The 14,949-nt window shown below is 38.6% G+C and overlaps 1 protein-coding gene across 2 annotated transcripts in view; it reads right to left on the reverse strand.

Moving 5' to 3' along the window:
* Positions 1-14,949, reverse strand: part of trip4 (thyroid hormone receptor interactor 4) — a 72,545-nt gene that overhangs the window by 38,000 nt on the left and 19,596 nt on the right. Inside the window, exon 12 of one of the 2 annotated variants that reach the window (XM_044207242.1) lies at positions 5,381-5,483. The exons of the other annotated variant lie outside the window; for it this stretch is intronic. Within the exon in view, the coding sequence (XP_044063177.1) occupies positions 5,381-5,483 (103 nt within the window). The remainder of the gene's footprint in view (positions 1-5,380; positions 5,484-14,949) is intronic. 2 annotated transcript variants of the gene reach the window in all.

Below are 14,949 nucleotides of genomic sequence, written 5' to 3' on the forward strand. Positions count from 1 at the left end.
TAATATTTAATTTAGTGTTTTCGTAAGTAAGTAAGTAAAGTTTATTTAGTACAGCACCTTTCACAAAGTGCTTCACAAGAGTAAAATTATTAATAATAAGACCATAAAAACAGTGAAAGAAACAACAACAATAAAACATGCAACAACAGACCTTAAAAAACACACAAGATTACAAACACTAGACCGCACGAGGCGAGACAAAGGCCCGCTTGAAAAGAAGAGTCTTCAGCTGCTTTTTAAAGGCGTCAGCAGAGACCGCAGAGCGTAACTCTATAAGAAGAGCGTTCCACAGTGTCGGAGCCACCACTTCAAAGGCACGATCACATTTTGTTTTCAAGGGACAACCGGTAAGCCCTGCTCAGAAGACCAAAGTGACCTACTGGTTATATAAGGGTCGAGCTGGTCAGAGATGTACTCAGGTGCCTGACCATGCAGGGCTATGTGAAAACAAAAAATTAAAATTAATCCTGAACCTTTTACATATTATATGTTTGGCTTTGATGTAATTTTATTGTGTTTGGTGTTAGTGTAATACTGACTTAATGGATTAGGATTATAGAAGTTATGTGTAAGCATTTGAACTGTAAGTACGTTTTTAAAATTGACCCCAGGAAGAGTAGTTGTTGCCAAGGTAACAGCTAATGGGGATGTAAATAAATAATAAACAATAAAAACCAGGACTGAAATTCCTGCTAACATTTGATTTGGTGGTGACAAAAGGGACTTGAAACAGCAACTGTCCATGTTATGTAATGAAGCATTGAGTCTGCTCATGCTGATGAGACATGAGACAGTTGGCAATGTCAGTGACAAGCGGATCTTGTCAATGTAAGCTGCTGGGGAAGCAAAAAATACTTGTGCTAAGCCCCCCTGAGTTAGATGAGCGGCAATGCCGTGACCCGTGAGATGCTGTGGGAATTGAGGTGGAAGAGGAGGCGAGAGAGCAAGAGAGTGAGATAGAGAAAAACTAGCTGGTGACAGAAGAAGAAGTCACGCTGGGCTGTGTAGGTCCAGTAGGTCAGCATAACCAATCCAAATACCAGGCTAACATGTACAGCAGGGAGCATGTTGAGATCAATGCACGCTACATGACCAAAGCATTCAATATATGCAAAACTGTACAGATGCACAGAATTAAGACATAATGCAATGGGCCATTTAGAGATTTGGACAATTAGTCCAACAGCTTGTATGTATTTTAAACAAATAGCCTATTTTATTAAAAGATGGGTAAATCACTTTGGTGCATAATGAATAAACTATTTTGCATATTTGTGATTTTCTGAAACACTATTTGATTTATGTGATTGGATCCCAATATCAACAATATTACACAGGTTCTTGAATTACATATTGTCCTACATCAAGTGCAGTGTGTACAGATTTATCAACTGGTATCTGTGCCAATATATCAGTGCTCTCGCATGTCAGTTTGTTACATTATGTAGGGATGTTGTGTTGCGAATCTCAGAATATCAAATGTTGGTTTAACTAAAATAAGAATAGCAGACACCAGGCTGCATTGCTAAACAGTTGTCAGAAAATTTGTGTAGGTGGTTGTGGTGATGGTGTGTGTGTATGTAGGCTGAGAATAAGTATATCAAATTACACATGTGAGAGCCAGAGCTGGAACAAAGCTAGAAGGCAGTTGGACATTAAGGAAGACAGAGAATTGTATTGTACCAATACATCTCTCAACAGGCAATGACATTCAAGATGCCACTGGTTCAGTATAAAGGTCACTGACTTGAAAATACTTCTGGTATGATTTCTTTATGGATGGTATAAATGCAAGGTCATCAAAACAAAACCATAGAGTAAAGGCTTAAGTGTTTCTCTTTTGTCTGGTTAACAATTTACTACGGGCAAGATCAAGGAAGCCATATTTATTCGTCCACCAATAGAAAGTAAGCTGCTGATTCATTAAACCACAAGCTACTGTAGGTTTAAATAATGTAAGTGCAGATTTCCCTACAGCAATCTGTGCCTACAACATCAAGCCTGTAACAATGTGTCAGCATGTTTCATCAAGTTTTTTTTATTCAAGGCCATTTAGAATGGATAAACAATTTAAGACTACTTAAAAGTGAAAATGAAAATAAAAGTACAGGAGCTTCATTTTTCACTCCAAATCTAGTGTAGCAGAAAAGGGCAACATTTTGACAAGTCTTCTGAAACCTTCTAATCAAATTCAACACATTTTTCAAGACCTGCTGACATCCTATTTAAAAGGTAAACTATATAACCTTTCTGCATTAAAATGTCAAAAAACTACTAGACCCATGTTATATATTTTGTTGTGTACTTACATTATCCGAAATGTTTCCAACAATTTTTCAAACCTAGAGAAATCCATGAAACGGTGCGTTTCATTTGGTTGCCTGTCAATGGCGTCATATTCCCCTTGCTAATGCGTCAGCATTGTGGTTGCCAGAAGCTGTCACAAGTTAACTTTTTAAACATTCAAACCAGAAATGTTATTTTTACTTGTGCTTGCAGTGAGCTATAACTATTCCTTAAGCAGCTTTCAAATGTAAAAAATATAAGCCAAATTAAATCTTAAAGTCTGCTCAATACATCACATTCCCCACCCCCGGAGCGCAGAGGAGAGGGCCAGACTGTAACTGATGAAATCATCATCGGTTGTAGTACATCAAAAAGCATTAAAGAATTGCAGAACAGAGCGTCAGTAGCTTTTAATAATATCTTCGAATACTGTGCATATATCACCAAGTAAGATTTTAGTTTTCATATAGTTTTGTGTGTAAAATCGCTGCAGTGAACAGAGCGCACTGGAGACACCGCGGTGGCTCTCACACACACACACACACACACGCGCACACGCGCGCACGCACACACGCTCTGCCTTCTCACCTCGACTCAGCCGGCACATCTTCACCATCTGCACATAATTGTGTAAAAGTCTGGAAATAAAGCCAGTGCCAGCTCTCGCAATCGCTACACTCCATATCCTCATTATCAGTCCTAATCATAATGCAGGCCAAGCATAAAAAAACCCACATTAAAAAAAAATGTGTTCACCTGTCAAACTTTCACCTTCAAATGATATTCCAGGGTGGGGGATACCACACAATCATTTTGGCAAGGTGTGAAGTAATCAGTATGATTGCTGTAAACATAAATACTGTGGTGACACTGCGTAATGCTGCATGATGGATGCGCTGGCACTGCAGAGGACAACGCGAATGGAAGGATTAAGAGAGAAGGCGTGTTCAGGGACCACAAAGATTTCCTGGCCCATGATGATGACTGGCTAATAGGCCTATGCCTATTTAGATTCCCTGCCGTGCTCTTGGATCTATATGCTGAACTGGGTCCAGCATTAGACAGACCAACCCGACGGAACCGTGCCATACCGGAAATACAAGTAGGCTACTAACCACTCTGGGGTTTCTTATTTGACAGGTGTGTTTGATATGATCAACAATATATAATGTTTACCTTTCTGCATAAAGCAATATAAAATAATTCTGTTAAACTTGCTGCATTTCCTTTTGTTTGTGACCCCGCTGTTATGGCCATCAGACAATATGAGCTTTCTAACAAGCACCTCGATTTCTGTGTCAGAAAAAAAATCATTATTTTTGCCTTTTTCTCGGCTATTGCTGCCATGATTCACGGTAAGCAGGCTCAATATTCATGTGGTGCGTTGCACTGGCCATTTATGGTTGAACTTGGGCGTGTATAGGGCCGGATATGAGGCTGATCCATGTGCGCACATTTCCAGGTGAATAAAAGTAACCTAACAAAGCGATTGTGACATTCCACAATGCAGATTGAATCACGAATCTGCTTGTTTCGCTTCACTTTTCTCCACGTGGGGAAACAGAAGATTCACAGTTCGCATAATCAGGTTAAAATTCATATAGTTTTTTTTTGTGCTTGAAGATCCAATCATCACTAAAGAATATGTCATGCAAAAGAGTCAATAAAAACAAATGGAATGGTCAAAGTTGTCATATTGACATTTAAGGTGTGTTGCTTGATTCACAATGTCAACTCATGCATTTAGTAATACGTGAGAAAACATTCCACCTTAAAAGTTGCCGGTAGCTGCCGCAGCCTTTGAGCAGCAGTCTGTAGCTAGCTAACATTAACCAGTAAAGATGAAAAGGCAGCAAACAACCTTTCATTCGTTCATCATTCACTCTTCTGACAGTTTTTTGATTTGTGATGCATTTGCAAAGAAACACTACAAAGCCAGCTTGTTAAACTTGCAGGAAATGAAAGCTTGCTAATTACAACCTACTACATCCATGGTATCGCCTAATACAATTTACATCCATGGTATCGCCTAATACAATTTAGCTAAATGTATGGCTAACTGCCACATAATATTCCCAACGTGATGAACCTATTCATAAAGTCAGTCTAACATTTGATCGTGTGGTCACTTATAGTTGACTAATGTATGTAAACGTAGGAACAGTGGTTACATAAGCTTCAAAATGAGCCGCAACTTAACTGTGCACGTGCAAGCATGCATCATTAAGTGCGCTCTGGTACTTGAACAAATAGCACTACACCTACTGTGTGTATGCGAATATCAGTATTTTCAGTTTAAATATTTACCTTATGAAATAAAATAGCCTATTGGTTAAATATTGGCTGATAGATTTTGGAATCCACCAGCCACAAAAAAGTTCATTTCCAACCCTGGTTTAACAAGCACTTCATTTTATTTGTCACTGTTCAGGTCTGTGCTAAACCTATAGAACCTCTTTAACTGTTCCTCATTTTCACAAAAATGGAGACAAGGTCATCACATCCTTTTTAGTTAAAAAAAAAAAAATAATAAAAGGACAAAGCTCCTGCTACATTTTACCTTGAGCCTCCCAAAAAGCCTTCTCCATCGATCTGGAAAGATCTGAAAGAGGCACAGCTGCATAAACAATCCTCTCAAGTCTTTGGAGGGTTTTGAAATATTAACAAAAGAGCTTGCAGGTACATCATTTTGCAGCAGCATCTATGGCAGCAGAGGGAAAATGTGTTTGAGTCCTATTACAAATCACACAATACAGCAACAACATTGCACATCCAGGCCTGGCTTGTCCCCCAGGCAACATGACAGCAAAATCCCGTCTTTACAGATGGCTCTTAGAGAGGCTCTGTAGGATGTGTATGTGGGAGAACGCTTTGTGTGTTTGTGTGTGTAATTTCTTTTTATTAATGAAAATGTAGTAATCAGAACCTGAGCCTAGCATTATCACTCTTTTACATGTCCACTTACGTATGCGTGTGAGCATACAAGTGCAGAGGAGAAAGCTGATAAAAAATAAAGGAATAAAAAAAATCCTTAGTCGGCTCAGGCTAATTTAATCCACTCCACTTCCCTTTACATGAAAGAAGTAGGACTTACAGATCTTGTGCTTCCCTTTCATGGGGAATTTCACCAGCAGCTCCTGGGGGTTGGTGCAGATGAAGACGAATGGAGAAGCGGACTCCTCACAGGTATCAGGCAACTGCGGGGGTGGGGAGGGTGAACAAAGAAAAGAACAGTTTACACAGAACCAGCTTGGCCATATTATGCACAGAGTATGTTAAAGCTCATGATGCTCGGTATCACGGTTATGAATCATTTAGTGAGTGTCTCTGTTTATACACCTACATCATGCAAGATGTCCTCCATGCCTGATGTAATACTACATGCCTGACAGCAACTGATTAGTCTCTCTAGGTCTTATGCGCTATAATTGCACATCTAATGATGCAGTTGCTAATGAGAGCAGTTGCACCACTTGTGAGCTGTAAAGACGAAACAAAATTTATTACAACCAGCACCAAAATCCAAGACATCCAAAGACTTTTTTAGATGCAATCTTGTGGGTATACATACTGTCAGACAGACAGTATTGAATCACACAAATAAAATTGTTAAGACCATGTGTCTAATATTTATGTGCTCTTCTATTAATCACACATAGAATCGTTAACAACATATCGTAATTCATCAATAAATACTTCTAAATCTACAGAAATGCATCATATCTAACCACATCCATGACATATTTATGCATAAAATATAACATGCCATACCACACCACCACATTCCTATGAAGGAAAGGGTGTTTTACAACACATAATTGACAACAGCCCACAGCATACAGAGGCATAGAGACAAGAGAAACCCTCTTTCTCACTGTGTTATTGATTGGTCTCTCAGGTGAGAGTAGGGAATTGACTGACATAGTGACAAAGGAGTCATCTTTCCCATCACTGGCAGCCAACGGCTCTCAGCTCATCCAATTTCCTCCGGCGCTATCAGATAGTGCCCATGATTGCATCTAGCCAGCCAGGAAGCGGCTCTTTTCATGACAGCATGCTTTTTCCTCTAAACCCCCTGCTCTCTTATTCACAGTCTCTCTATCTCACAGGAGCACTGAAGGTTGTGACAAATTTGGGGCTTTTAAGGGAAATCAACAGAGTCGGCAACCCATCTGTATGTTCCCTGACAAACTGGGGAGAGATTATAGAGATGTTTATTTCAGATTACAGTCCGTGACGACTTGAGTGTAATACACCGGTGAGCGATAAACTATGTAAACACTCACAGTTGTTAGAAATTGGTGGGGACCCTAAAAGAGACCCTTGATTCCTCCCTCCAAATAACAAAGTGATTCCAATTACATTTGGTCTTCTCGTCAAGTATGCTGTCTCCATGTTAGAAAATTCCCCTGACAGCCCTTGAACAAAACAATCTTTGATTTAGTAGGGGTTAAACAAGATGAAGGTTGTGAGTCCAGAAATGTAGTGTTATGGAAATGAGGCTGACAATGTTGTATATTTTTCTTATTGTCATCAAATCCCATGAAAAGATTAAAAAGTGCCATGTGGAGTTTACTTGTAAGTAAACAAAGTTTCTGTTTATATTCAGCGTTAAATCATTGTGTTTAGTGTGAAACCTTTGGCAGTAATGTGCATCACGCCCGCCACATTTTTTGACTAAGCGGTTAATTGATTCATCGTGATTTTGTCATCAGTTGCAGGTCTATATAGCTTATTTCTCTGTGCAAAAACTATTAACAACACATAAATGAGGCCACACCGTTGCACTGGGTGACATATTTGTTTATTATGATAAACATGAGCATTGCAGTTTATTTTGAGTCAATCCCACACACACCGTTCTGGTGCCAAAAATATTCAGTTGCGCACCAAATGTGTATTAATCTGCGGCTGAATATAGTCCCCAAGAAACGCACTATTTACTCCTGTTTGAGTAATATATGCTAAAAACAAAACAAAAACTTGGAAATGATTTAGCTTTTTTTCCAATAAAGAATCTATAAATGTGTGACCCATTTTTATAGATTTATGTTTTAAGTGGGAACCACTGGGCTTGGGGCTGAGTGCTTCAAACAGGGTAGGGAAGTTGGAAAATATTGAGAGAAAAGACTAACACATTGTTGGTTTTGGTCTTTTCATAGGTTTTGTTGACAGTAAGAAAAATATAGAGTAACCTCAGACAATCAATGTCTACCCCAATACATACAGCCCTTTTCAGTTTATAACAACTGAGGAACTAGTGTTCCACCGTAGCAATTAACACCAATCAGATTAGAAAGAAGGAATACCTTATTTTATCAACTTGCCAGAGGGGGCATTCATTTCCGCCTACAATGTAAAGATCGATCCTGTTAACTGTTAAGATAATGCAGTGCTTCTCAAATGGCTTACTAAGGTCAGCAGCCTAATTGAGTCTTCATTTAAATGTCCATCTTATGTGCTTAGAATGACACTTTAATCCAGAGTGATTTAGCATCGGGCACAGTGATTACTTTTAAAGATTATGCTACTATTAGTCAATGTCATTCATTGTTAGATTTATATAAAAACGGACATAATTCTATGGTTTACCAGTGATTTGATTGGAACTACAGTTAGTGACCTGGGTCTTGTGTGAATGGCAATGACTAGGGACTAAATGTAACAGCAGTCTGGTGTAAATGGGTCAAATGTTTGTCAAACACATGTACATTATCCTATAGCCCCTTCCAGACACGCACCACTTTATGTTAATCTGATGACAATTTAAATTGTTGGTCTCGTGGCTGAAAAAGCACCCTGGTCACTTTCACGTATAAGTCACAACAGCAAACTTACTAGGTTGAACTTAGTAACATTTCTGTATCACTTGTCTGATTGAATGCCGTCAGATTAACGTAAAGGCTGCAGCAGCACACAAGTATAACATGCAGAGAGAGAGACAGAGATGCGTCTTGTTCTAAGGTCACTAATAAATTGAATATCTCACTCAACATCTCTTATGCACAAAATTAGTTTAATAAACTAGGAAACACAGTGAAAGAGCCAATTTTAAGTTGTTGAGATCAATATCTTCTCATATCAGATCAGTCTATAAAAACTATTTTCTGCCACAGTGCGACTGGAGCAGAGATGATTAAAAAAGAAAATCCTCTTGCATTACCACAGTAATAATCAGACCAACCTTTTCTAAACTTGTCCATGCCAAATCTTGAATAAATGAAAACACTTTATTCAGCATGAGAGCATTTTAAGAATTAAACGAAAATCCCAACTTAGCGTCCTGTCATTCACTGCTTGTGCATGTCATGACAGGCAGCAGAATTTGCTCTCTAATAAGTTAAATGGTAAAACTGATGTTAAAGAAACATTAACGTAAAAGAAACCTACAGTATGTCAGTATGCATGACAAAAAGCCATCACTTTAACAGCATGATGAGGCCAGCAATGTTATGAATTCCATGTCTGAAAAGAGCTAATGTTAGTGTAGAATTTGTATGCCTGCAGCCCCTGAAAAAGCACAAAAAGCACATAAAAAAAAATTATACAGAACTTCAAATACCATGAGAATATTTCTATGATCTAAAAATAATCATATAAGAAGAAGTGCTGGGAAAAGAAACTGCATCATAACTAAGAAGAGAGACAGAAATAGTGATTAAAAGTGTGAATAAGAGATGATTCAAAAGGACGAAAGCAACATGAGGCACTTCTTGAAAAGATGAGCTCAGCCTCATTTGAGATCATTACAAAAAATCTCACGTTGCACAAGATGGCTGTATTGTCTGAGGTACTCAAGGAAACAAAATGGTGGTGGTCTTGCTAAATTCAGATGAAACAAGCGTAGCTGCAGCCAGAGTTAGTGTGTGTTCATGTGAAACCCGGCCAGTTGCCCGCTCTTTCATCCACCATTAGCTAATTAGCATTTAAAGCTGTTGAATGTGCTGCTTTGCCTCACTACCTCCCCCACCTAATTGTTTCCATTCCATGTTAATCAAAAGGGCATGAAACATTGTAGTTGTGTGACAAGGAGGTTTGCTAAAGCCCTCCATATTCATCAGGAAGGATCTAATGTAGTCAGAGTGGACCTGCCTGCAAATGCAATTAAAGTTGAGCTTGTTGGGAAACACAGGTATTGAATTAAGAAATTGTTAAGTGGAATCACATGAAACCACTATAATTGACAATGACCGTCACACTGAATTCAGTTAAGAGTGATTTGAGTTGTTAGTGTGCTGGTTTCTTAGTATGAAAGGTCTGGGTTACAGCCCTAGGGCATTCTGGATACAGGGACCAATGTGTTTGACATGGGAGAGATCTGAGGGTGTATGTATAGATCTTGTGACAGGTGCATTAAAATGCCTGTGTGAATTGAGTATCACTGGTTGGTTGCTTCAGGCCAATTTACTTGGAATTTACTTGAAGTCAGACAATTGTGAGACAAGGACTGCACAGCTTCTACTTGCTCATAAACATCACTGACAACTGGCTCATTTTCAACAAAGAAACGCATCTACTGCATGGCTGGCTTCCAAAACGGTTTTCAGAAAATAGATACAAATGCACCTCAACCTTGCCAGCATGCCAACTCATGATAAATCTAGTCATCAGTCAGGCGTTTTAACAAAAGTGCATTTTTGGCATTCAGTTTAACTGCTGATCAGTTTGTGTGTGCATACTTCAGCCACCTAGTTAGTTCACTTAAAAGGAATAGTTCTACATATTGGGAAATGTGCTTGTTTGCATCCTTACTAAGAGGTAGATGAGAAGAGTGATGCCACTCTCATGTCTGTACAGTAAATTTTAATCTACTGCCAGCAGCCAGTTAGCTTAGATTAAAATAAAGACTGGAAACAGCCAGCTCTAACACCTCTAAAACTCGTTAGGCTGTACCTTGTTTGTTTAATCCTCACAAAAACCGAAGTGTAAAAACAACACAATGTGGTTTCCTGGAGTCTAGTCATACTTATCATTGGATAGTGATTTCGTATTTCCCAAAATGTGGAACTATTCCTTTAAAATGTTGTAGCTACATGAAACATTATTTAGTAGTTAATTTTCAGCTTACAGACAGTAAAAAATATGTTGAGTTTCATCAGTTTAATCAGCCAAAGAATGGAAAACCATTATGTGCCCAAACAATTTAAACTGAAGCATCTTTTTATTTGCAGGCTGGAAAATACTGCCACGCTTTAATAATATGCGCTGAATAGGGATGAGTGGGAGTTAAGGAGGCAACATGCTGTAAATATGGATTCAAAACATTTGAATGAAAACCTACATACAAAATACTAAACAGGAAAAGAAGAAAGTGAAAAATTCATATAGCTTCACAGCTTCTTCAGAGATTGCCAATTCAATAAACCCACTATTTAATTTGTTGGGATCAGGCCAGAGGGGATTCAACAATAACCAACTGTAATAATATGAAATTCACAAGTTCATTGGAAAAGGTAAAAAGGGACGGTGGGGCATAGGCTGCTGGAAGGAAGCCTTTGGCTATGATACAATAACTGTGGCTTAGAGGGCAGGGAGAGGGCAGAGTGGCCCTATTGCTCTTACCACACATTCTTATAATAAAGTAACGTGTACTGAGGTTAATACTTCATAGGAATCTCTCATCAGCTTTGCTTCCTCAACACATCATCTGCGTTCTATACACTGTATGATTCATTCTTAGTACAGTCCAAAATACCATGAGTTCCGACCAACATCTGATGAAAACAACATCCATCTTAATAAAACCAACTAATACAGAGCCAGGGTTTGACAGCAGGAACACAAACCTTTGAATCCAAGCTTGTCAAGTAACAGCTCAACAAGCCAACACTGTTCCCTCTCCTCTCTCTACAATGTCTCTCTCTCTGGCTCTTTTCAGCTGCTGTCGGCAATTAAGGGCAGCAGAGACAAGTAATCTCCTTCTGGGCGACAGGACCAGACCAGAACAGGCATGTGGAGTAGTCTGTGCAGTCGGGGGGGGGGGTTTTGTGAGGCTGGCCCCAGCCTCAGCCCTAGCCAGGCCCTGCTTGGCTGCACTCAATCTCAGCCCAATAAAAAGCCCTTCATTGGCAGGGTGCAACTGAGCCAGACGGGCTGGGAGCATGTGGCTTTTAAAAATGAGGAGGGTGGAATAAGGGGGAGGGAAGCACAGAATGAAGGGAAAGAGGAGAGTGGGAGAACCACAGAGTAAAAATGAGGATTATGATTCGGTGAGAGAGACGGATAATATGAGTATAAGGTGAGGGAGAAACACAGAGGCAGAGATTTTGATAGATAGGGAACTACACAAAGCCAACTGTGTCTTCCCAGAAAGGACACTTTTGAAATACTGCTTAGCCAGTTCTGTCAAGGCTGGTTTCTCCCTGGGAATGGAGAAACAGATGGGTTGTCTCTGAGCTATGGGTTACATGTGGGAGGTGAAAGGGTGTTGTTGGGAACAGTATGCAACAGCAATCGTTCGCCAACCGTTCTTTAAGCTATCGTGTTCACCAAACAACACAAGCCTGTTTCTGGCATTCATTAACCCTCCAACAAATGCAGCTGCCCTCAGGAAACTACTGTAACTGCCTTTCAGCTTTTTGCACGCACTATGTTTATCATTTGTTTTTCCATTACTGCACAACACAGGATCAGAGCACACACACAAATATGCAAACATACATACTGTTCATATATGTATCATGTATCACAATTCAAAACACTGTGTCCAAAATTACAGACTACAAAACCATTAATATGTCTATAAATGCCTGAGTGTAAATAGGGTTAGGTCAAACCATTGTATTCAATGTACAGCGTATCCAGAACCTTCCAGAACCAAAAATTGGTGAATGGTTAGATTACGGCCTTTTCAGACCAAACACGAATAATCGGTATGAATAAATCGCACGTCAACTTAAAAATTAGAGCCTATCTATCTCTATGAGCCTATCCACACCAAGTCCGAAACTTTGGTATTTCGCTGTGCGTTTTTTTTTTTTTCGCAGCTGTTTCGATTTCAGCCAATTTCGGATTCAGACAAAAACAAGCCAACCAATAAAATCATGACATCAGATTTAGACATTAATGTCATAATTCCATTCACAATCATCAAGATGGATATTGATCGGCTGATCCATTTGGTCTCACAGCAGAGTGCTCTGTTTGACAAACAACAAAGATTACAAAGACAACGGACTCAAAGACAATATCTGGGAAAGTATAGCAGTTGAACTGGCTTGTGACGGTGAGGAGCCTACAAAAACCACTAGTGATGAATTACAGTATCATGGCATAATAGAAAAATCCAGTTTTCCTATACATCTGCATATTCCTGCATTTCAATATGTATTCACATAACGATACATTAGAAACTCGTCATCGCTACTGCTGCTTGAAGACTCCATGACAAGGATGAATCGATAATTGTGTGCCGGTGCGAAGCTTTAATTTTCTGTGGAATGCACGGAACGCGAATATTCGTGTCGGACTTGGTGTGAAATGTTTGAACGCGAAAAATCGTCAGGAGATTTTCCAATTTTCAGTTTAGGTTTTTTATTTCGTCCCCGGTGTGAAAAGGCCTTTAGTCTTGTTTACTTATTCTTTGATCTTTCCTGGTTTAAAAAATAATTTTGTAAATTTTTTACAGTGTTAATGCAAATTTGTGTTAAGACAAATGGATAACAATTACATAATCAACATACAATTACATAATCAGGTTGCAGCTTACGGGGAAAGTTGTGACTCAAGACAGCTAATGTAGCCAGCTACCATGTACGTTATTTTATGACTGAAAATAACCAATATGTGCTACACTGTAAATTGTCAAATAGGGGACGAAGGCCTTTATTCACCTCAACTTAAGAGAGAACCAGGCATTTATTTGAGACAGGCTATTATGACAGACAAGACTTTACTTCAAATTCCCTGTTTTATATATATGTTTGATTGTATTTTAGTAAGAATCCTCCCTGTTTTCTAATTTACCCCCATCTGCTGTTGGCTGTTAATGCAAACTCATTCCTCCATCTGTTTCACATTAAAAGCATTCCAGCGGTTCAGGAGAAATAATCTTTTCACGTCACATTTACTGTGAAACATCTGCAGGAAGTGTTGAGTTTCATTAAGAGCAGCTTAACATCATGAAAGGCGGCAAAGTAGAGTTGATGAGGATGAATGAAACAGTGAGTGAGAACAGCATTTCATGTCTGATGGCAGTCATGGCGTAAAAATGTAAATTGGGCAGAATTTACCATGCCAGCCATTACAGTACATGTACCATTTTCATTTTGTATTTTACTTCTCTTCCCTTGGTCTTTATCATTTCAATAACGGCATTTATTTATGAATTCAATCTAACTTAGTTAAAACAACCCCTTTTGGTTTTAGATCTTTCCAACCTCACACTTGCACAGATATATTGGTACAATATTTAGTAATACCATTGTGCCCATCATTGTTTTTCCATGTATTAGAAATTACCTGCTATTGCTAAGTCAAAAATGGCCAAGGCAACTTGTGGCTGCATCAATAGGTATTTAAAGAACAGCTCAGGTGGATAGGAATATTTTGTTCACTGTTTTTTTTTTTTTTTCACGATAACAAAGAATCAACTGCAAGGTATCAACGGATCAAGTAAACATCTTAACGCAAACAGGATTTCTACTGGAGAAGGGCAATCAGCCAAATTACACCATGCATGTTAATGTAGCCAGTGTCCTCTTCAGAAGCATAATTGATTTCAGTTGTTTTTCAGACTTCAGTTGGACATTGTATTTTATTTCTCAGCCACATATACCCTTTCCTGGAAAACAATGCCAAATCCTCATGTATGCATTTATCTTTAGCTTTGTATTAATCTCTATTTTTATTATTTTTTATTGACTTGAATCTTTTTTAATAGATATCTTATAATCATTGTATTATGGGCCATAGAAATGCAAACAAGTCATTGTAAGTCAAAATAAACTGATTAGTATTTCATATTAAAAATAATAACTGCTCTGCCTTTGTCTTGTGTGATAGTAAATTAAATATCTGTGGGTTTTACACTGTTGGTTGGACAATACAAAACATTTTGAGCAGTTACTTTTGGCTTTAATAAAGTATGATGGGCAAAATTCACTATTTTCTGACATACACCAAACGATTAGTTGACTAATCGAGAAAATAACTGGCAGAATAATCTCTAATGAAATATAGGAGAACTTAGACACATCCTTAGAATTATACTAATGATGTTACGAGCACCCTTTTATTAATTGTAATCTAAAATAACCTAACTGCAATTAATGTCTGCATGCACAAAAGTTTTTTATCTTTAGCTACAGGGACCATCACATGTCCAACAAATTCTCAGACACCTTTTACAACCCTTTAAAACTGGAAGCAAAAGGTGCAAACATATGTACCCTGAGCTAGTATGGACTTTTCCATGTAAACAGGCAGCTATTGCAACTCACTTTGTCCTTTTCATTGGAGCTCAGGCACACAGAGTTGCACAGTGATGATTAAAAATTTAACATACTCCTTCACCTTCAGAATCAACTGGTGTCAGGTTGGAGAGTGAACATTAATTATCTAGGAGTGTCCAACATTGGCTCCTGAATTTTTACATTATTAATATCCTCTACACAACAAGAGACATGTCTCATTATTAGAAGCTCAGCACCAGGGCCACGATTT

This window comes from Siniperca chuatsi, linkage group LG1 (assembly GCF_020085105.1).
Source record: "Siniperca chuatsi isolate FFG_IHB_CAS linkage group LG1, ASM2008510v1, whole genome shotgun sequence".
Taxonomy (NCBI): domain Eukaryota; kingdom Metazoa; phylum Chordata; class Actinopteri; order Centrarchiformes; family Sinipercidae; genus Siniperca; species Siniperca chuatsi.